The 23,490-nt window shown below is 36.4% G+C and overlaps 1 protein-coding gene across 4 annotated transcripts in view; it reads right to left on the bottom strand.

The window, feature by feature from the left end:
• Positions 1–23,490, bottom strand: part of PLEKHG4B (pleckstrin homology and RhoGEF domain containing G4B) — a 227,204-nt gene that overhangs the window by 32,956 nt on the left and 170,758 nt on the right. For all 4 annotated transcript variants that reach the window (XM_074206372.1, XM_074206370.1, XM_074206369.1 and 1 more), the window contains exons 14-17: positions 21,083–21,966; positions 14,090–14,342; positions 1,817–1,906; positions 1,462–1,686 (exon numbers count right to left, since the gene is read on the bottom strand). In XM_074206372.1, the coding sequence (XP_074062473.1) occupies positions 1,462–1,686; positions 1,817–1,906; positions 14,090–14,342; positions 21,083–21,966 (1,452 nt within the window). The remainder of the gene's footprint in view (positions 1–1,461; positions 1,687–1,816; positions 1,907–14,089; positions 14,343–21,082; positions 21,967–23,490) is intronic.

Genomic DNA, 23,490 nt, shown 5'->3' with positions numbered 1-23,490 from the left:
AAATGTATTATGTTTTTTTTAACCTGATACAAATTCCTGTGAACAAGAGTTCAGCTACACCAATCCTAATATATCTGACCTAGAAGGAGTCTGAAAGAACATTTGTACAATCCTTTTGTTTTATAGGTGAGGAAACTGAGACCTGGGAAGATATGTTCCAGGAGGCTTCAGGAAAACTGTTGATCTAATACCTCTTCTGGCTCTGCTATTGAGAAAAAAAAAAGGCTTAAATATAAAATCAGGAGACATGGAGCTTCTTGAAAGCGAGGACTGTCTTTCACTCTTCTTTTATTCTCAGGGCTTGATAATAATCTGGAACACATTAAGTGTTTAAGAAATGTTGATGGATTGACTGATGTATGCTCTCTGCCACAGTTTAATTTCAATGAGCCTTAGTTTTTTCCTCTGGGAAATGGGGATATCTGATCTGCTTACCTTGCAGGGTTGTAGTGAGGAAAACACTTGAAAAACTTTACAACTGTGCCAAAGAAATAGTATTATTATAATCATTATTATTCTTTTGTGACTGCTACAGTGAGGTACATTTTAAAATATTCCAGTGAAATGAATTTAGCTAGCTCATTTGCTTTTTTTTCAGAGTTAATAATTTCAGTGTGACTGGATTTTGTAGCTTGAACAACCAAATGACATGATACTCACTCTCCAAGATGCCCATGTTAAGTTGGTTAAATGTCTATTGCTCAAATGCCTACAGGTTGGAGCCTTTATGAAAGGACAGGGGACAATAATCACATAGAACTAGAAGGTTTTGATGGTTTTAAATCTCCACCAGTGGAAGATGGCAGTACTCACATCAGTGACTTTGGAATGATCATTGCACAGCAGAGGGGTTGACCTCTAGAGAGGTGTAAGGAAGAATAGTGTTTCCAGCCACTGGTTTGTATTAATTCTGTGCTCCCCTTACAGAGCAGTTATCAACAGCTGCCAGAATCACTGAATTAGAGTTTTGGAAGGGACCTCATTTAATCCATTTAATCCAATTAATGCCCAAAAGGAATCATCAATTCTACTTCTTCCTATCCTGCTTTCCCTTCAAAATGCAAAGTGGCAGATTGGAGCAGATGATTAGAATTGGAGATATGTGGATATCTTCACTTTCCCACAATGCTATAAATGGGCTAGCAGCTGGATGACATTACAGGAAGTTTGTGACTTTGCAGTAGGGTTTTGCCATATTGTGCTAATGCTATTATTAAAAAATGATACTGGATCAACCTCATATTAGGGCATGCATGTATGGTGCTCTGAATAGAAAAGGCACTCTATACACCAGCCAGTTAATTAGCTTTCCCTGGTCTGGAAAGGGACAAATATTTAGCCAGATGGCACTTCTTTGGTCACTCCCTTTATCAAGGGCAGGCAAGAGAGAGACTACCTACTGACTTACCGCCTGGTAGGCAAGGATTGTCTGTAGGAAGCAAAAAGAGGAAGTATGCTTACATCACACCCCCGGATGGCATCCATGGCCAGCAAGTCATTCCCATGGCGAAGCTGGAATTTTACCATCTCCTCAGCAGCTCGAAGGTCACTAAGCTCCTGTTCCTGAGTCTTGGTGCATTCTTTGATCATGTCCTTTAGCAGCAGGGCATATTTGCTCATCCTCTGGATTGGCTTAAGCAGGTAGGAGGCTAGATCCATTTTATCACCCAGGTCTTGCTGCTTATTCTAAAAGAATGTCAAAAGGGTGAAGATAGGGGTGAGTTGCAAGGCTGGCAATTCAAAGTCACCAAAACATGTAGCACTCATTGACTTTGGGTGTAGGCTTTACTGAATGGAGCAATGAAAATATAGTTACTTTAAAGAAGGCATTCCCATGGCTGCTAAGCAAAGCATCGGATTGTGGTTTGTTTTTACTGTATAGTGCATACATTCCAAACTGTTCTTCCTGAAAAAGAAAGGAAATACAGTTTTTTAGGTGAAGTCAATAAACCTTTACATTTACACAAATCGTATCTACTTCCGAACTGGATATGACTAGATTTCTTCTCTGACTGAGGAAAGAACCGTCATCATTGTCCTATGAAATCCTCTAGGTGGTACTCTTGGTTTAGATGCATTTGATTGCAAGCCCTTTGTAAAGTTTTTGTCCTCAGTGGTTCAACTTAACATTTCATTTAGAAATGCCCTAGGCATCTCAAAGCTAGGAGGAGAGCTTTGGAAACCATTCACTCACCATTGCCTACACAATTCACAGAACTCTAATTCTTCTTAAACAACAGAACATGGGAAAAATGGAAAATACAGCGCTTGTGATTTAGTGGGGAAGTCAGGGAAGAGAAACTGGTTTTTTTAATGATGAAAATTCTCTGACTGATGACTTGGACACAAAGTCCTCTAAAAACACAAATTCATTTGTGAATTATTATGCAATGCAGAATTTGCAATTTGTACACAATAATAGTATTTTTTGTTGATCTGAAAGGATTTTGCAAAGGGGATCTTTCTAACACTTATTAGTGGATGTATATATGGTAAAATAGTATATCTTGGTTAATATAAGATGATCCAAGAGTTTATCTAACTAAGCCATTATCAAGATAGATGCTCCCATGAGATGGTTGCACTATTTCCCCCAAAGAATGTTTCTTTCTTTTGTATCTTTCTATAGAACCTACTGGGGAAAGCTAGGTGGCACAGCAGATAGAGTGCCAGGTCTAGAGTCAGAAACTCTCATTTTTCTGAATTCAACTCTTATACAATAACTTAACAATTGTGTGACCCTGGACAAGTCACTTAATTCTATTTTCTTCAGTTTCCTCATCTGTAAAATGAGGTAGAGAAGGAAATGGCAAACCACTACAGGACCTTTGCCAAGAAAACCCCAAATGAGGTCACAAAAACTTGGACAGGACTGAAAAATGACTGAACAACAAATAGCACCTGGTACAAACATATGTTGAAAAGCTATATTTAGTTTGGTAAAAAATATGATGTTGGACAAAATGACATTCTAAGGGGAAAACAGAATCCACTGTCATAATTCTATAAAAGGACTAGTGGTTGAATGACATTATAGGAAGTTTTTTGACTTTGCAGTAGAATTTTTCTCTAATACATTAATACTATTATAAAATGATGTTGGCGCAACCTCCTATTGGGGCATACATGGTTTTCTCTATAGAAGAAGCATCAGTTAATTAAGCAATTTTCCCTATTTTGAGGTTATAGAAAGAAGATTCACAGCATATTCATACATGCAGTTCACTGTAGGAGATATATCATGATAGTATGAACCTAGTTAGAATGCAGGGTGTAGTTCTTGAAGCTTGTTATCCTCAAAGAAAAATGATACTGCTTTTCAAAGGTTTAAAACAAATGAGGCTTAAACCTGTACAAGAAGACATCTAAGCTCCATCATCTTATTATGGAATCCTGGGACATCTATTTTTTCTCTCTCTGGGGGAAGGGAATAAAATTCATTAATTGTTGTTATGATTCTGGATCCTTCCTGGATTTGGAAAAGTCCTCTTTTTAGACATAGTACTATATTTGATTCAAGTGGTACAATGGATAGAGTGCTGGCCCTAGAGTCAGGAAGATTCATCTTCCTGAGTTCAAATCTAGACATTTCCTAGCTTTGTGAGCCTGGGCTAGTCACTTAACCCTGTTTGCCTTAGTTTCCTCATCTGTAAAATGAGCTGGAGAAGGAAATTACAAAGTTGACCCAAATAGGGTCATGAAGAGTAGGACATGACTGCAATGGCTAAACCAAAACAAAATCACTCCTTCAGATAGTAAATGAGGAGAGATGGAGGCCTTGAGAGTCTTCTTCAAGGGAAATTATTCCTCTATTCAGCACAAATATCCACAATGTAGAAAATAGGTCTAAGATCACCTTGTAAAATCTTATCACACCCCTGCAAACCCAATCTGATGGTGTGACCAAGACAGCCATGCCTAAGCACAGAGATGTACCTTGCTTCAAGTCAGACAGTAAATGGATTATATAGTGTATAGAACATAGTAGGTGCTACATACATATCTTATTCCATTTCCTTTTAAAACAAATATATTAAAATTCACATAAACAAATGAAAATTATTTTTCAAAGGGAACCATTGTCCTTAGAAAACTTCCTTTCCCTTGTTTGCTGTTTATTGCTCCAAATATCTTTAAGACTCAAGTCTTTTGCAGTTGCCTTCAGAGTTTGTGTCACCTTCTTTCCAATACATTCTACGGCGATAAATAGGCAACATTTAAGAGGGAATTCAATTTTTGGAAATGACCCCAAATGACATGGGGTCAAATCAGCCTGGTCCAGGGCAGAGCTTTTACTGGCTCTGGATTCAGAGGACCTGTGTTCAAATCCTGCCACTGATGCCTATTATTTGTGTGTGAGCTTGAGCAGATCACCACCTCCCTGCATGTTAGATTCCCCTTCTACAAAATGTAGGGTTGGATTATATCTATATTATATCTATATACAGTCTTCTAATACCAGATCTATGGTCCTATAAACTTCTGATTAAGGCGGATGATCAAGCTTGCTGGTGCTGATTTTGGTTTAATAAACAAGAACAAAAACACATCTTGCATATAAAATGAAGAGGCTGATTTTCTTGTGGGACTCCAAACTGGCTCTGAAGACAATTCCTATTTTTTCCACTAAGTTTTTGGGGAGAACCTATTATCTCAGTAGTTTTTATTTATTTGCTGAAGTTAAATACATGTTTGTAAAGGCAAAAAAATCAACAAATATTCATTATTAAATTCCAGAACCAGTGCTATGTTTATATTTATTCTGAAATATGATCACTTTAAGAGGCTATTTAGGTCAGCTCCTTATAAATAGCTGAATCTGGAGTTCTGTGGAAAAATAAAAAATGTTGGGGAATCTAAACCTATTTTCATTTACTCAAAGGCATCAATGATTCTTAGGTGGAATATCTTGTTTAAAACCAGCTAGGGATTCCTAGTTTATAATTGTGACCCCTGTGACTTTAGTCAAGTCACTTAACTTTTCTTGGCTTATGAAATGATAAAGCCTTAGAGAGGTTTCCCCCTACTCTGTGATTTGGTGAAAGAAGTCATACAATCTGTCCATTAAAATGATTAACTTTGATAATTACAAGCCAAATCTTAATGAACAAGTATGCTTATTGTTTTTCCCTATGGGATGTGAGTCTTTCATCTTTGGATAGAAAACATCTTAAAATCTGCTAGAGCTCCCAAAGCATGAATTTAAATCTCATTCTTAGCATATTTCACAGAGTCACATTTAGAAGTGAGGCATTTCTAAGAATAACTTTTGCACTGTTTAAGCAAATGGCTTATTGTTAGAGAAGTACAAATTACATTATGGGCAAATAGATTGTCATTTATTTGCTTAATTTATTTAAACTTTCAAATTGTTTTTTGGGAGGGCACATTCCAAGCAAAAATATAACCAAGTAAAAATGTAACCTATAACCACAGGATTATGAAGTTAGAGTTTGAACTTGGAGGTTAAGTCTAGTCATGTCATTTTACAGATAAGGAAACCAAGGCACAGAGGGTAAGCACTTTGCCTAGTCAGTGTTTGAAACAAGAGATATTGAGTCTTTCCTACTCCAAGTTCAATGCGCTATCCACTACACCACAATTTAGAGCTAAAGTAAGAGTTATGGATTTAGAGGTAGGTATGACCTCAAAGGCCACCAATTTGCTCTCATTTTACATTTGGATAGTGCAATTGATAGAATGCTAACCCCGGGATCAAGAGGATTTGAGTTTAAATCCAGCTTAGAAAGTTTCTGGCTGTGTGACCCTGAGCAAGTCACTTAACCCTCTTTGCTTCAGTTCCTTCATCTGTAAAATGAGCTGCAGAAGGAAATGGCAAACTACTTTGCAAGAAAACCCCAAATGGGGTCATGAAGAGATGGACATGAACTGAAAACTACTCAACACACTTTTTACTGATGAGGAAACTGAAACTGAAAGAAGTGTAATAATTTGTCCAAAGTTGCACAGGTATAGACCCTAATGACCTCTCACCTGGACTTTAGCAACTCCACTCACTTGTCAAAGTAATCTACCTAAGCACAGGTCTGATCATGCTACCTCCCAATTCAATAGCTCCCTCTCATCTCCTGATCTCATTAAGATCAAAGATAAAGTTCAGGGGCGGCTAGGTGTTGTAGTGGATGAAGCACCGGCCCTGGAGTCAGGAGTACCTGGCTTCAAATCCAGTCTCAGACACTTAATAATTACCTAGCTGTGTGGCCTTGGGCAAGCCACTTAACCCCATTTGCCTTGCAAAAAAAAAAAAAACCTAAAAAGAAAAAGATAAGGTTCAGTGGTATCCAAAGTTGACTTCCTCATCTTTCCAGTCTTCTACCTATCCCTCCCTCTCACATACTTTAGAACAAGACACTCTTCCTGACTCAGATTTTCACTCACTGACCTTCATGCTTGGGATGCTCTGCCTTCTGTTTTCTCTCGTTTCCCTCAAATGTCAGCTAAAATCCCAACTTCTGCAGGAAGCATTTCCTAATCTTTCTTAATGCTAGTGCTTTCCCCTGTTTATCTCTTTTCAATGTATCTTGCAGAGAGCTTATTTTCACATAGCTGGTTGCATGTTGTCTCCTGTTAGATTGTCAGTCTCTTGAGAGCAGCAATGTTATTTAACCTTTCTTTTTATCCCCGGGACTTAAAGAAGTGTTTAGTTTTAGAAATGTATATTGACAGGCTGAAATAGGAAATACATAGCATGGCTAGGTTCTCTGCTTCCAGATACAGCTTTATCTATCGCCTTTGCCCCTTTGAGATTCCCACTACCCAAGCACTTAGAAATACAACCTGCTTAAAGTTCATATGGTTCTCATTCATACTTTGCAAAGAGCAGGTTCTCAATAGACATTTATTGATTTGATTTGATTCCTGGTAAGTGCCAAGACTACCTCTCAAATCACTTACTCCTGGTGATTGGGAAATTAATTCTAAATTCTGCATTAAATGGTCTAAATCTGCCTTTGAGAGGAAGCCTGTATTCATCTAGGAAACAAAGGGAGCTTCCCTTGTAGCATTATATCTATTTTTATAACCAAGTGCATATTCATCAACCCTCAGGGACAAGGGTTTGAATCTTCTTGGTCACATCTGATTCTCATTTTATTCAAGTCTCTGAGTTCACACAGCATAATGAAGTTGAGAACTAAGAATGTATCTTGACAATTCTTACTCCAATATTATACTGTTCTCTTAATTATTTGGGTAATTCAGAGATTATGAAATCTATCCAGGTGTTTGAGGCTAGGTAGGAAGGCATGTATTTCTGATATTTGGGAAACAACACACACACACACACATATTTGATTTCTTGGGGAAAGAGTAAGGAAACATGGAAATCATCACTGTCACAACTCTGACAAATTTTCATTATTGATTCTACCATGGAGATGGAAGTGGCTCCCAGGTGTATGGCTAAGCGAGTCAACAACTCTCTTCTTGGCCCTTGATGAACGTTGTTGTCTCTGGGATCAAAGCAGTTGTGTTGGTTATTATATATGCAAATTAAGTCATTTATTACCATTTGTGAAAAAACTGATTAACAACCATATAGAAATCCATTAAAACTATTGAAGAGAAGGGAAGTTGTTATTGAAAATCAGTGTGAGTTTTCAAGACTAGGAAGTTACTTGAAGGGAATTAGTGGAGGAGTCTATGACTCACAGGGGTCACCTGTGCCTTCTGGCTTTTCTGGTTTCCTTCAACACAATTTAAATGCTGCTTTTTTATAAAACCTTTTTTAGTATCCATTCCACCCCACTAGCTCCACCTAAACTATACACCCATCTTCTAACCAGTACTTCTGGTTATTACCTTCCCTCTGAAATTACTTTGAGCATATACTATTTACACTGCATATGTACTTTTTAAAAGTAAATTTATTTTTCCAACTACATGCAAAGATAATTTTCAACATTCATTTTTTTTGTAAGATTTTTGAGTTCCACATTTTTGTCTAGGTACAAGGCAATGGGGTTGGGTGACTTGCCCAAGTTCACACAGAGTGTCTGAGACTGCATTTGAATTTAGGTCCTCCTGACTCTAGGACTGATGCTCTATCTACTGCACCACCTAACTACCCCTTGGCTATGTACTTTTAAAAAAATGCATGTGCAATTTTTTTTTCCTATTTCTCCCCCAGACTGTTTGCAGAGGGCAAAGATTGTTCTGGTCTTTCGTTGTAACCCCAGGACATAGCATTTGTGACTAGCCCTCAGTGAGAGTTAAATAAATGTGTATTAACTATCTATCCAATGGAGCTGAGAGAGGACAACTATGAAGGATCCTGGACTTATATAAGTTCATTTCATATAAGGTCTGTGGAAGAACTGTGCATTATGGACAGGTGCTGATGAAGAATCCTTCTTAGGAAAAATCTCTCCTTTCTATTCACTTCAACTAGTATCTGTGGTGTGTGCTAGGTACCGGAATAAATACAAAATCTTGATAAAAAATAATTTTTGCTGTCATGGAGTTTACAATCTAGGAGGGGACTAGGATCCATACAAAAATTACCTTATTTCTTGAGTGTAGGGTTGTTTCACATTTTTTATCTTCTTATCTCTAGCCCTTAACACAGTTTTTGGCACATGATGAATATTTCATAAATGACTTTTTATTCATTTATACACACATACACACACACACACACACACACACACACGTTCATATTGTTCATCCTAATAGAAAGTAAACTCATTGAGGAGAGAGATGATCTTGTTTTTGTCTTTGTGTCTCTAGTACCTAGGACAGTGTCTAGCCTGCTGTCAATGCTTAATAGAAGTTTGTTGATCTATGGATTGATTAACACTTCTATGTGAGGCCTGAATCCTAAACATTTTTAGGCTCTAATGGTGTAACAGAACAAAACTCTGAGGGAAAATAAAGGATATTGGGCTTCTTTAAATTTTCCAGACTGCCCAGGAACATAGCTGTGTCATTCAAAAGCATAGCTACCAAAGGGGTCTGAGATAGATAAAGAAGGGTGACAAATCCATCATGGTAGTTTGTAAAGTTCAGAGAAACTTGGAAGTGGAACAGATTGACCCTGAAGAGATTAGCATGTTTTAGCTAAGAGGAAGTATGAGGTTGAGAGGTGAAGACTTTGTTTGGTCTAGTAGTGGTGATGGGCTGGAGATACTGGTAGGGTAGCTGGATGCAGGTTAAAAAACCAAAACAAACAACCAAAAAAACCCACTTGTTAGTGGACCATAGAGGAGTCTCAGAAAGAAGAGTGTTACACATGGTCATCCTATTTTTGAGGCTTTGGGGAGGTTAAGGAAGAGAACAATGAGATTGGGGGTACATTTCTAGGGGCAGCTAGGTAGTGCAGTGGATAGAGCACTGGTCCTGGACTCAAGAGGACCTGAGTTCAAATCTGACCTCAGACACCTAATATTTGTCTAGTTGTTTGACCTTGGGCAAGTCACTTAATCCCCTTGCCTTAAATAAATAAAATTTAAAAAAAGAAAAAATGGGGTGCACTTCTCCCAAACCATATTAACGAAAAGAACTAAAACCTCTGCCCCAAAGCACCCACATTCAAATACCCTTCTATACACACTTAGGTGTGATTACTTAATCCTAATCATGGTTACGACATGGTAAGGGCTTGATTAAAAAAAAACACTCAGAAAGGTAATTATTTCAGGAAAGATTCTCCATCCATTTATTTCTCTCTAACCTTCAGGGAGACCTGGGATACTGCCCCAAAGCCTCCTACTTCATCATCTCCAGCTATCTTAGAGTCAAGGTGATGGTAGCATGACAAGATGGATAATATTTAGAACTGTCCCTGGCATCAGAAATGACCTCAGTTCAAATTCTAATTTAAAAAATTCATTAATTGTGCTTCCCTAGGCAAGCTACTTAACCATTTGGACCCTAACTTTCCTTATCTTTAAAATGGATGAATAATATCACCTACATCACATAGTTATTGTGAGACTCAAAAGAGAGAATGTATATAATGGATTTTACAAATCTTAAAAGTGTGATATAAATATCAGCTATAATTATTATCTGAATGAAAGCTAAACACAGGCAAGTTCTGAGGGTGAATCTCCAGAGTCTAGAAGTCACAGTACTCATGTTCAATATTTATATCTAGCAGAAAAAGCTATTGAATAGGGTGCTTGGAGCCCCTTTCCCTCCACCTTTAAGAAAGAGAAATTAGAAAGAAAAAACTTGATGGTTAGATAAAACAGAAGTATTAAAATACTTTTTTTTAAAAAAAGGAAGAAAATTGAGAAACTATCACAAATAAGAAAAAGTGTATTTATTTGTTTATAATGTAGGCACTAGAACTGTGATCTTACTGGTAAAGGGTTCATCCTGGTAAGAAAAAGTCTTCCTAAAAATATTATAAATATTAGAAAAATATTAGAAATATTAGAAACTTCTCTTCAACTTAATGTCCACTGGACCACCAAACTGCTCCTGTAATAACTAATCAAGAAAATGTTTTTGGAGGCCATGACAGTACTTTTGTGGCCTAGAATTTTTTTTTAAATAGTACTATGTTAACATCCGAAGCCGTATTTTTTTAATAGGTTTCATGTGTTATTGAGATGGGGAAGGAGGGGGGGAGGTTTAGATGTTGGTTTCCTTATGAAAGATTCTATTTTGGCATTGTATGTATTTTGGTTTATGAGAAGCCATAAGCTTTTCTTATATTGGTAACGTTACCCAGGTCACCTGCTATAATTTATTTATTAATGAGAATCATGTTTCTCTTCCTGCTTGGAAGACCTTGGTCTCAAATATACTACTAAGGAGCTCACAAAAAAAGACATCTACCAATTTTCCCTTTCTCTTTCTTTGACTCTTGGTATTTTCATTAAGCTTTGCCAGGGGGTGGAGGGCAGTCAGGGGATGGCCATTTCTCAAGTGTGTTTTGACATTCCCAAGCTCAATATGATTTTGGCATTGCTCTGTGAGCACTTTCTTTATGGTTCTGCTGTTCAAAGAGCATAGAAACAATAGTTCCAAGCAGCATATATCATTATTCTACTACATCAAAATAGAATGGGTGTCTAGCTATCACTCATGGTGGCCTTACTTTCTTGACCTCTGCAACCTTCAAAAAATGATTGCAGTTTTCTTTGACCATCACTGAGGGAGAATTGAAGGGAAGTGTTCAGTTCTTGACATATTCCATAGCCTGTCCACCATTTCTCAAGCTATTAAAGAGATGCATTAATGAGCATAAGCTCATTAATCTTCTTATTGTCCTCCTCATTATTCTCTATGGGAACAGGAGAACTGAATGTATCTATTTATGTCTACTCACTCTTACTCTGTGAGGAAATTGCTTTAGCTCTTAGGGATGAAGTGGATGAATTGTGTGTGTGTGTGTGGGGGGAGGTGGAGTAGGAAATACGACTTTTTTCCCTTTAAATATTTTATTTGTTTCCCAATTATATACAATACTAGTTTCTACCTATCATTTTTTAAGGTTCTGAATTTTGCAATTTCCCCCCTCCCCTTCTCCCCCCGCCGAAGGCAATCTGATAATCTTTACATTGAAGGAAATATGACTTTAAAGAAGTCATGAAATGAATGGAATCTTAGGAGTCTCTGACTCCTAGAATGTGAAGTAACATCAGAAGCCATCTGAATGAATCCACCCTGCAATATCCCTGACAAAGGATCAATCAATCTCTGCCTGAAGGTCTTTGGAAACTGAAAGTTCATTATCTCCAGAAGTGACCCATTCTACTTTTGAATAGGCTCTAATTATTAGGAATTTTTCTTTATATTTTCAAATAAATGTTAAGTTTTCTTTCTATACTGTCAACCCAGTTGTTTAGTTCAGCCCTCTAAGTAAATTGATTTAACCTTTCATATTATAGCTTCTATTAGAGTGTAAGTTCATTGTTGTTGGGTGTGTGTGTGTATGTGTGTGTGTGTGTGTGTGAATCTAGTAATCTTTTATTTTTGTACCCTGAGTACCTAACACAGTGGCTGCCACAAGGTAATGTAACACATAGTTTTTGTATTGAATTAGATATTAGAAAGTAGATAACCTCATCTCCATGTAAATCTTCTCTTCTGCCAGATAAAAATCTATTTCTTTTCTTTTATGCCTATCTCATAATTTTCAGTCCCTCCTAAAATGTGATTCTAAGAACTGAATATCACACTCCAGATGTGGTCTGACCAGGAAATAATAGAGTGGGATTGTCACCTCCTAGATAATCTGAAATCACACTAGTAATTGTTGTTTTTATTTGTTTTGTTTTGGTTATGTCATGGATTGCTTGATTGGTATGGATTGTGTAGACCTGTAAAACTCCCAGTTCATTTTCATGTGAGCCACTGCTAATTATTTCTCCCCTATATTGTATTTACAAAGTTCATCTTTTTGGAAATCTGATAGGAGAGGAGGAGATTTTATGAAGAAATGGAGTAGGAACCACTTCTTTCCTTGGCTACATTGTTTTGGTGCAAAGAGGTATGCATATAGAATCATATATTTATCCCTATTAAATTTCATCTTATTAGATATGTCCCTTTATTCCAGTCTGGCAAAAGTTTTTTGGATCTCCCTTCTGACTTTGGAATTTTTGAGAAATATTGGGATCATTTTAGATAAAAATGATCCATAAATATTGGGCATTATTTTGGTAGGATAGGGTGAGAAGTCCTTCCCTTGCTTGAATAAAATGACAGATTTGAGTTAAAATTTTGGGGAACAATCTTCAAAACTAAGATCAAAGCAACATTCATCCTCTTATGCAAATCAAATATTGATTCTTAAAAAATTAAATTAACTTGCTCTGTTTGTGCCCAATACTGGGCCTTCTAAAAATAAACTCTTAACATGAACATTCTGGTGAAAGGACAAAAGAGACCAAAAATATTTCTAAAGGTCCTAGTATAGAAAATGAAATCCCTTTCCAATTTGAAGGATCAGAGATAGGACTACAGAATCAGACCTGGAAGGGATCTCAAAGGCAAAGAAGCCATAGATCAAATTATGTAATAATGAGAAAACAGACCTGAGGAGATTGACTTGTCCAGAAGGTGAACTGAATTGAAAGCAAGCATTCCTCTGTTACTAACCTGAGATCCTCAAGACTTGAGCTGCCACATTCAAGCACAGAGACCATAGAGTACAATTCTGAATTGGGGGCACGTGGTGTGTCAGTACATAGGCTAGCCCACAAATACGATGTCTGTTAAAGTATTTTGAAAACCACAAAATCCTACAAAAAACCAAAGTTTTCTTCTTTTTTCATGGAAAGGTACTAGGAGATCAGCAGCAGGAAAATACAAGATAATGCAAGCCTACTTCATCCCCTGGACATTCAGTTTGGAGACCTTATGGTCAGAGAGCCTTTTTCTGAGTGTAGGGAGATGAACTATACAATTAATTTCATATACATATACAATTATTGTATTTTTCCATCCCATTTCAGGTTACAAAAGACTTTATGTGTAATATTAACTTTCCAAGGTTGAGGGAAAGGATTGTGAAGTATCATTGGTACCTTCCCCTCCTTGATTTTAGGACGATCAGGCTAAATAACACTTCAGCTTTCCCCAGAGAGTGTGGAACCAGATCTTGAACAAGTCTTTTGGAAGAACAAGAAATTAGCTTTGATGCCAGAATTTTTGATTCACAAATAGCCTTGGAGCTTGCTTTTGGTATACATTTTTTTTAGTTTTTGTTAGGCAATGGGGTTAAGTGACTTACCCAAGGCCACACAGCTAAGTCATTATTAAGTGTCTGAGGCCAGATTTGAACTCAGGCACACCTGACTCCAGGGCTGGTGCTTTATCCACTGTGCCACCTAGCAACCCCTGGTATACATTTTCTGACTCTGAATATCTCCATCCCAAGTGTCTGAAAAATTCAAATTCACTGCTATGGACATGGAGGATTAATTCACTGTCCAGGAAGAATTTTTAAAACTGGGAAGGCCTCAGAGGGCATTCATTAGCTAGAAGTCATTTCCTCAGTGAAACCCAGAACAAGTAAGGAATACAGTAACTCCCTTGTTAATCCTAACTACTGGCTAGCTGTAGATACCTGGAATCTTGGGAAGACCAACCCTTCCTTGGAAGGGGAACTTACATGTCTCAGAAAACAGTGGCTGACAGGCAAGGGGCAGTCTCTGCAGTGCTCCAGTTCTTTTAGGAAATATTGACAGTGGAAATCATAGAGCTTCTCCAGGTTTCCAAAGATTATGTTGCGCTTCCCTCGCAAGTCCTGGGGCAGGTCCATTCTTTCCATTTCTGGAAAATAGTTGTCGATGATATATCCTAAGGATCTAACATATTCCCTTTCAGTGGTGATCATTTCATCCATTATATGCTGCACTTTATTGCTGGAAGACACAGAACAGCTGTTTTGAACATGGACAGGTCATGACAATGTCTACTCAGCACTCAAATATGGCAAGGAGTCCTTGGCTGCAATCACACTAGCTTTGTTTGGGTTTTGTAAAAGATATTTTATTTAATGTTGACATATACATAGAAATAAAAACAAGTTTAAAGAATCCTGGTATTAAAAAGAAAAGAAAGCAATTATTGAACAGAAGCAAGGAGATGTGGGTTAAAAAGTTTGGTCATAAGGTCTAAAAAATAATTTTTTCCATTCAGTTTTTTTTGAGTTTTCAAAGAATAAATAATTCTAAGTAGTAAATTATTCATAATATTAGTAGATGGGCTAATACCTTGGTTTTTTTCTTCCCTTCCTCCAAGATGACCTCAGAGTAAAGTCAGAAGTGGATTTGTGAGCACTCTAAGCAAGGATGAAATTAGTATGATATATCTGTCTACTTCTCCCCACCTTGAAAAATTCAATTCCTCCATACTGTTCAAAAATCATCACAACATAAATCCCCATATTACAGAGATGATGGAATTTTCTGCCATTAAAAATATTTGCATTTATAAAAGAGGCATTCTTTGGTGCATTCTTCCTCCCTCACATTGCACACTTGGTGGCTAAGTATTATATCTTGAATGGCTCTAATTATCTTGAAGCTTTTCAAGTCTAAACTTGCTTCTTTATAGATTCCATCTAGTCCTCTGAATTCTGCCCTCTGTGGTAAAAAACAAAAAGTCTAATCTTTCTGTAACATGTTAAGCCCTTCAACTATGTTAAGGCAGCCATCATGTCTCTCTTTTAGTCTTTTCTTCTCTATGTTAAACATCTCAGGTTCTTCTAACCAGTCCTCTTAAGGCATGAACCTGAGGTTTTTTTGTCCTGGTCACTCTCCTCTACTCACTCCTCAGTTTATCAATGCACTGCCAAAACTCCAGTTGTGGTTTGCAAAGAGCAGATAATGTACTATCACCTCATTTTTCCTGGATCCTATGTACTTTTATGTAATCAAAGATTGCATTACTTGTTTGGGATTCCAAATCACACTGATTTTTATTGAGCTTATAATCCATTAAAATTCCCAGATATTTTTCAGATGATCACTATATAGTCATGTTTTCCTCACCTTGTACTTGCTTAATTGATTTTTTAAGTTCAAGAGTAAGATTGTTTTTATTTCTATTACATTTCATCTTATTAGATTTAACTCAATCTTTTAAGCTATCAAAATCTATCTATTTGAATCCTAACACTGACTTCCAGCATGTAAATTATTCCATCCTTACATTGGATATGCATGATTTGTATGCCATTATCCAAATTATTAATAAAAATATTGCATATATTGTGAGTCAAAGAGATTTTCATTTCAGAAATAGATCCAATTCTTAGGAGTCTTAAGCATACAAGTAGTTCTATAATTAAAGAAGAATTGAAAACCTTCAACAAAATGAGACAAAAAATGAAAGGGAAGTAATGAAATTGGAGAAAACTGACTTCTGATTCATAAATTAACTACCCATACACAACATGCTTTAATAAATCCATTTTATCTTATAGTCACAAATTCAACCAAATAAAAATTAAGAATATAAATTGTGGAAGGAGGGCAATAGATCTCAAATTAAAATGAACTCCCAAAGACACAGGAAAAGAAATGGTTGAGATAAGAGGTCAAGAAGTAGTCAAAAAAAAAGTTCAGGTTAAAGAGAAGGAATGATGCAAACACAAGAATATACTTATCATGGCCAGGATAAATGTCCAAAGGAAACTGTCACTTAAATAATCCATCCTAAAATGGAATTGGAGATAACTTACTACACAGATAAATGTATTTCCTATCAGGAAGCAAGTGCCTTCAAATATGATCAATGTAAAAAGACCTGGGTCATTAGAAATTATGACTATGTTTGGAAAGTCCACTGAAATGAAGAAATGTCATATTCTAATTCTAAACATAAAAAAAGACTCATGGTCATCAAGGAATGTATAGAAAGAAGAAATAAAGTGTAGAATTTGTCTTGGTGTCTCCAGTAAGAAAGTAGAGTCTGAGCTCTTAAAATGAATTATCTCTTCTTTATGATTCAGTGTGATCATCTCTCATAGCTTGATAACAGTATTTAAGACTAATCAAATATATTGTAATAAAAGAATAATAGATTTGGAGTCAGTAGTTGAGTTGTGATCTCACCTCTGCCACTGGCTTATCAAATGTAATGAGCAAATCACTAAATCCTTTATTTCTCCCTTTTTTTCATCTGAAAAGAAGACTACTGGACTCTGCAATCTCTTCCAACTCTGAATTGATGAATTTATGGCTCAAAAGTCTCTTTTATTTATAAATCTATGATCCTGTGCCTCTGTATTTAGGAAACCATCTTCTGATCTTTTATTTCATTTTTCTTAGGTAGGTATCCTTAGTGGTAAGAGACTATATTGTCCAATTATGGTTCCCCAAACTGAACAAATTGGCCTTCTGGTTTATAAATCAATTTTGCATGCGTTTAGTTATTAGGGCTCATGGCACCATACCCCTGCATGAATTGATAAAATGGGTCTTCAAACGACAAAACTCTGCATGAAATCTTGGAACATATATGGAAAGCACAATACTTCAGAGGCCAAGTCTATGGGATATTAGATTCAGTGCTCTAATTGTGTGGAGAATTCTAGAAATGCCTCTATCGGGGCGGCTAGGTGGCTCAGTGGATAGAGCACTGGCCCTCGAGTCAGGAGTACCTGAGTTCAAATCCATCCTCAGACACTTAATAATTACCTAGCTGTGTGGCCTTGGGCAAGCCACTTAATCCCATTTGCCTTGCAAAATCCTTACAAAAATGCCTCTATCAAATTTAGCTTTTGTGATCTTTTGCTTAAATCAACATTCAACAATACTTTCAAAAGGAGATCTAAATGAAGATAACTACTTTTTACAAAAATGGTGACAACCTATTTCATAGCCATATTCAGTCCTTAAAACAAACAACCAAAAAAAAAAAAAACTAAGCATTTATCTTGACCCTTTTCTAAGATTAAATTAAAAGCCTTTGGAAATTCCAGTAGTACTTGCAATAATTCAGTAGGGAAGTGGATTGTTAAGAAGTGCTGGGGATAAGATGTTGACTTGTCATCTTTACAATGTGACCAAGTATCTACTACTACTAATGAGAGAAATTATAATCATAAAGTTTGATGATATTTGATTTATAGCATAGTTGACAGCAGGTTTGGTTTGGTCATTTAACTGGACAGTGGTTTTTGTTTTTTTTTTTAAATGATGTGAATTGGTTAAACAAACTCAGATGTGGTAGATTATTAATAGCACCACTGGGCTATGAAAAACAGTCCAGGATGGCTAACACAAATATCTGGCAGATATCTGTGCTACCAAATTAAACTTTATCCAGCGGGCCAACAAAGAAGGAAACTGCTGTGTTAGCAGTGAGGATTTCCTCTGCTGAGCAAGACTTAGGTTTTATGGTCAATTTTAGAAGTACCCATCTCCTTCTACTCCTGATGAAGGGGGAAACAAACACTTGTGTAGAAGGGGGAAGAGGAAGTAGGGTGAATATTGAGAACAAGCTCTTTTTTCTTTCAGTTGTTATAATTCAATCCTTATTTTATCTAGTTTGCTGAGATAGTAATCTTTTTTTTTAAGGGTTTTGCAAGGCAATGGGGTTAAATGGCTTGCCCAAGGCCACACAGCTAGGTAATTATTAAGCTTCTGAGGTCAGATTTGAACTCAGGTACTCCTGACTCCAGGGCCGGTGCTCTATCCACTGCGCCACCTAGCTGCTCCCTTTTTTTTTCTTTTTTGAAGGGGCAACGGTTTGGAAATTTATTTTAATGTTGCAATATTTCATTGATGCCTTCCCCCCCCATCACACTTAGGTCTGGTGATTTAGTTCAAAATGATAACTTAATTAGATTAGGGAATAAAAGTTAGAAATGAAGAGGAGTAAGTAATGATTACATTCCTGACCATTCCTGAGTTTTTCTCCTATGAGTTCCACTGTAAATAATTTCTAATTTTAGAAATTTTGAATTACCATAAAGATGTTAATGAAGCACTGAAATGAAATAAGCCATGCCCCACTTAAATAATTCTATCATTATCTTCTGGGTGCTAGGCTTAGAATAATTTGTTGTTATAATCTGTAATAATTTATTGTAATAATTTGTATTTTATAATTTGTAATAGTTTGCTGTTAGAATAAATTGTTGTAAGCGAGATGAACGAAGTGTCTTAAAAAAGCCTAGGGAATTTGGATAAAAACACTTTAGTTTAGACAATAGGCAGCAAATTAGTATTTAAAAGCAATATTACTAATTTTTTTCTTTTTTAATTCCTGAAATGAAAACTATTTCCCTAACTCTGATTTTGGGAAAGGACTGAATTTCCTCTAAGTATGGATGTTTCCCCACAAGTGTAACTTCCTTCCACAATTCCTATTGCAATCTAACCTCAATGAAAAATTCTTGAACCTATCCCCTAAAATGTATGCTTTTATTTAAAGTCAAAAAAAAAAAGACATCTCTTTGAAGTAGCCTATTTATCCATGTCAGCAAAAATGCCTTCCACAAAGAGTTCTGACTAATTCAGAGATGGGTCTGAGTAAAGGATAATAACCAGCTCGGCTCAATCCACACACAGAGCTCATGTTCATGACACCCTAAACTCAAGCTTTCCCTTCCTGTTTCTATCCCTTAAAAAAAATTAAATGTAGTTAATTCAATGAATCATAAAATTCATGAAAAAGCAAACTTTTGGATTCTCCCATTTATCCATCTTTTTTGGCCTCTTTTGCAATTTTTCCATTACTCCTTGAAACCTCTGGCAAAAAAGTAAGGGAGGAAAAATAAAGATTAAAAACCAGTAAGTGTGGCTACTTCCTCAGACAGAATTTTTGGGATATATGCACATGAAGGGGTATGTGAATGTATGTGTGTTTCTTCTGTGGGGGGAGAACTGAAGACACTATTAACTAGAATGGAGTTTTCCTGATTATCTGAGTTATTATCATTACTACAGATAACTCCGACTAAATTAGAGGTTATCGGGACTAGTAATAATAATAATATTATTCCCAGGATAAAATTATATTTATGTTAAAAATATTTGGAAATAATTATATCTAAAACAAAAATCTCACAGAGAAAGTTATCTTAACTCTTATTTGCTTTTATGTTCTAAAGATAGACATTTAATGTGGCTGTATAAATAAAGAAGAATGGGGACTGAGGAAAGGAAATTAGACAGGACAATTAAAAGACCATTGGTAATCACAGAGAGGACAATTTTGGTTGAACAATGAAGTCGGAGGCTGAGTAAAGGAGGAGGAATGAAGGATGATAGCTGATATTGGGATGTAGTCTCACTTACTTGAAAGAGTAGGTAGCCATGGGCATGGTTGTGAACAGCAAAGAAGAAACTAGCAATTAGGGAGAGATTGAAGATTAGAAAGAATGGGGCTCATAATGGGATAATACTTAACAATACCTTCTTCAGAGTGTTGTTGGGGGAAAGCACAGTGAGGGGCAAATGGTAGGTTCTCAATAAAGACTCTAGATATTGAAAGTATTTCATACACTTTAACTCACTATAATGCTTCCTCACAAAATTACCTTCAATCAATTTTGTATATTTTTCTATGTTCAAATTTCTTTACCCTGTAGATTGTAAACTCTCTGAGGACAAGGACTGTTGCATTTTTGCTTGGATCCCAAGTAAATAATATTATGTTTGAAGCAAAATAAGTACTTAATAAATATTTGTGACTAATTTGTTATTTTTAAAAAATTATATATATATATATATGTTATATATAACATATATATATATATATTTAGCAATCTTAGGTGTGTGATTTTGTGCATAAGAACATGTGTATATGTGCGCATGTGGGGTTTTTTTGTTTTGACATTCAGATATACTGAATGTTAAGCTAATGCTATAATTATTGCTCTAATCTCATCATCCTCAGTTTGGATTAAGGTACTATTTGAAACACTAATGAAAAATATCTTCTTTTGGAAGTTAAAAATTGACAACTCAAAACTCAAACCCATATTCAACTGCTGATAAAAGAGGTCCAAGCAAGAAACTATCATGTAAAAAGCAAAAATTCAAGTTGAATATGGAGTTAAGGTCTAAAATCTCTTAGCCACTGGTGAATAATTTTTAATCCTTATTTTCAGTATATCAGTTTCTTTACAAATACCTTAAAGTTTAACAAATCACAATTCACTTCGTCAAGGGACATGGTGCAGTAGAGAAATTGTACACAAAATTCTTACCTCTTGACAATTAGAAATAAAGAAAATAAGTTTTTTTTTTAAATACAATTCATTTTCAAATCATCATGTTGATTTGCTTACTGTATTTTCTCCATCTGGGCCAGAAAAATGAGTCTGGTCCAAGATCTGTACAATTACCAGTATGACAATCAATCATTGTCAGTATTTGTAGATCTCTACACCACAAGGGACAAAGGAAACAAAAAAGGATGTATTTTCACTGATCTCCATCTTAAAAAAAAATCAATATTTTTGAACATACTCAGTTGATTCAAACCAAAATCATGTCCTTTACAGGTTGGCTAGGATATTTTTTGACTCCTAGAGTTAAGATCTTAGTTCCTACTTTGCAGAAAAGCATGGATATTTTACAATTTGGGCATTTCTAAAATCCTCTCCTCCTTAGATTCAGAGGATTGAGTGGTGGCCATTTCTCACCTTCCTACTCTCTTTCTTTCCTCCTCAGTATGATGGATCCTGGAAGGGGAGGACAGGCTTCGGTTCCTACTGACCAGAGGGCTCTTAACATTTTGCCTTTGCCCATGTTTTTTCTCAGTGGCCACACTGCTGGCCACCTCCAGGCCTTTTATATAAACACCTGTATATCCATGCCGGTGCAGCTCACTGGGGCTGTTGTCAAGTTGAGGAAGTTCAAAGCTTTGAGTCTTCTTCATGATCTTTTTGAAGGGGTGTTTCCTGTGGCGGGTGGTTGGGGACTGAAGAGGTTCAGAGTAACAGGTTGAGATGTTGTCCATATCCTCCACGAGAGGACCAGTCCTGGGGAGTCCTCCCATCAGTGGAGTAAGGCTTGGTGAGGGCGATGTGCTAAGAGGAGTAAACATACCTGAACTTGGCCCCTCTTGCTCTGAAAGAGCTTGTGTTCCAGAGAAACTGGCTCGCTGGGAGAACAGCAGTCTATTATTTTCCCAGAGGCTGCTGTCAATGTTAGTAAGAGGTAGTCCAGGAGGATGACCATGTTTTCGCAGACCTTCAATGACAAACTCATGCTCCACTTTTGGGCTAGTCTCCAGGGGACCCTGGCTGAAAGACTGTCTGCCAGAACCTTGGATGGCTTCAGAGAGCACCTCTTCTAAACGATGCTTAGTTTGCTGACATTTCAGCCATAAAATATTCCATTGTTTCTGTTCCTTCTTACTCCCAAGGCCCAGCACCATCTCATTCACTTTGTGGAAATTCTCAGCAGATACTTTAGTAGCTTCTTGGTGGTAGCTTTTTAAATATTCTATCACTGATGGAGAATAATTAGTCTCCAGAGAGAGATGTTCAAGGTACTCATTGCAATGGAGCATCCAACCGTTTGCCTGTATCACCAGAAAAGAAGGTATGGATTAATCATAGCCTCTATAAAATTCTATGCAAGTAAGAAGTATACCTATTTTCTGAGGTGTTTCAGAGTGGGCCAGTAGGCTAATATTATTTCTTTTTTGTTTGTTTGTTTGTTTGTTTTTTTAGGGTTTTGCAAGGCAAATAGGGTTAAATGGCTTGCCCAAGACCACACAGCTAGGTAATTATTAAGTGTCTGAGACCAGATTTGAACCCAGGTACTCCTGACTCCAAGGCCTGTGCTTTATCTACTACACCACCTAGCCGCCCCAGGCCAATATTATTTCCATGCATTCCTGAGATTGCAAGGTAGGCAAATGAGGAAATAGTATAATGCAAAAAGTATAAACAGACACCATCTAATTTTAAACAACAACTTCCACATAAGTTGTTTGAGAAAAATAATCTTTGCTATTGCATAGCTCATTAAGAACTTACTATCTCATCTCCTGTTGGCCAACAGCTCCCAATAGTGGACAGCACTATTAGGATTGATCAGATAGCATGAAAATAAGGGCATGGTTTCAAGAACTGTAGAACTTTACAGCAGGAATGAATTTTAGAGGTCATCTAATCCAAACACCCTTATTATATAAATGAGTAAACAAAGAACAAGAAAGGTTAAGCAACTTGCTTATTATGGTTACAGTGTGTTATCAGAGCCAAGGCTGGAACCTGACTCATAAGTCAGGACTTTCTTGTTCCTTCTCATTGCTTCTGTCACTTAAAGAGAATCTCTTCTTGAGGACAACCTTGGCATTAGCTGTCTAAGAAAGAAAAGAATGATGAATGAGTTGGCAGCTATATACTGAGTTGGCTATTAAGTCTACCCAAGGGATTTGGGGCAATAAATGAAATTGTAGGACTTGAATCATTAACAGAAGGGAAGATTTGTTTTATTCAGGACTACTTGGCCTAAAAGTCAGTATAGTTCCTAAAGTTAACAACATGGAATTAAGAAGAAATCACTTTGAATTAGTATCTCTTTTAAATTAGGAGACTGATTATATTTTAACTCTACATCAATACTTAAAAGCTTTTTAAAAAATCTTGCTGACATGGATAGTGGATACCCCCTCCTTTGATATCAGTCATAATCCATCTATGCCTTCTCATCTTGAGTGATTCTTGTCCATTTTCTTTCACAATCCTCCACAAAGATTTCTATCCTCTTGGTCATTTAATATTTTGTGGCTATACTGATAAGATTTAATTTCTTTAGAAACATACAAACTTGGTCATTGGGCAGATAGCATAATTAGATGAAACAAATTAACATCTTTAGATATGATTTCAAATATATGGAAATTAAGGGCGACTGCAAAGGATTGAGGATGATTTCATTTTTTCCTTTTTTTTTTTCATAGATTGCTGTGACCAAACAATTCATTATGCATTGATCAAGATCCTAGTGCCATGTTTCTCCATTATCAGCTAATCTCTGGAGGGTAGAATTAGTCTGCTTGGGACTGCATATAAAACTTCTCTAACTTTGTATAGCT

Source organism: Macrotis lagotis, chromosome X (assembly GCF_037893015.1).
Source record: "Macrotis lagotis isolate mMagLag1 chromosome X, bilby.v1.9.chrom.fasta, whole genome shotgun sequence".
In the NCBI taxonomy this organism is placed as follows: domain Eukaryota; kingdom Metazoa; phylum Chordata; class Mammalia; order Peramelemorphia; family Peramelidae; genus Macrotis; species Macrotis lagotis.
The sequence above is the reverse complement of the archived record's forward strand: the minus strand, read 5'-3'. Positions and strand labels throughout refer to the sequence as shown.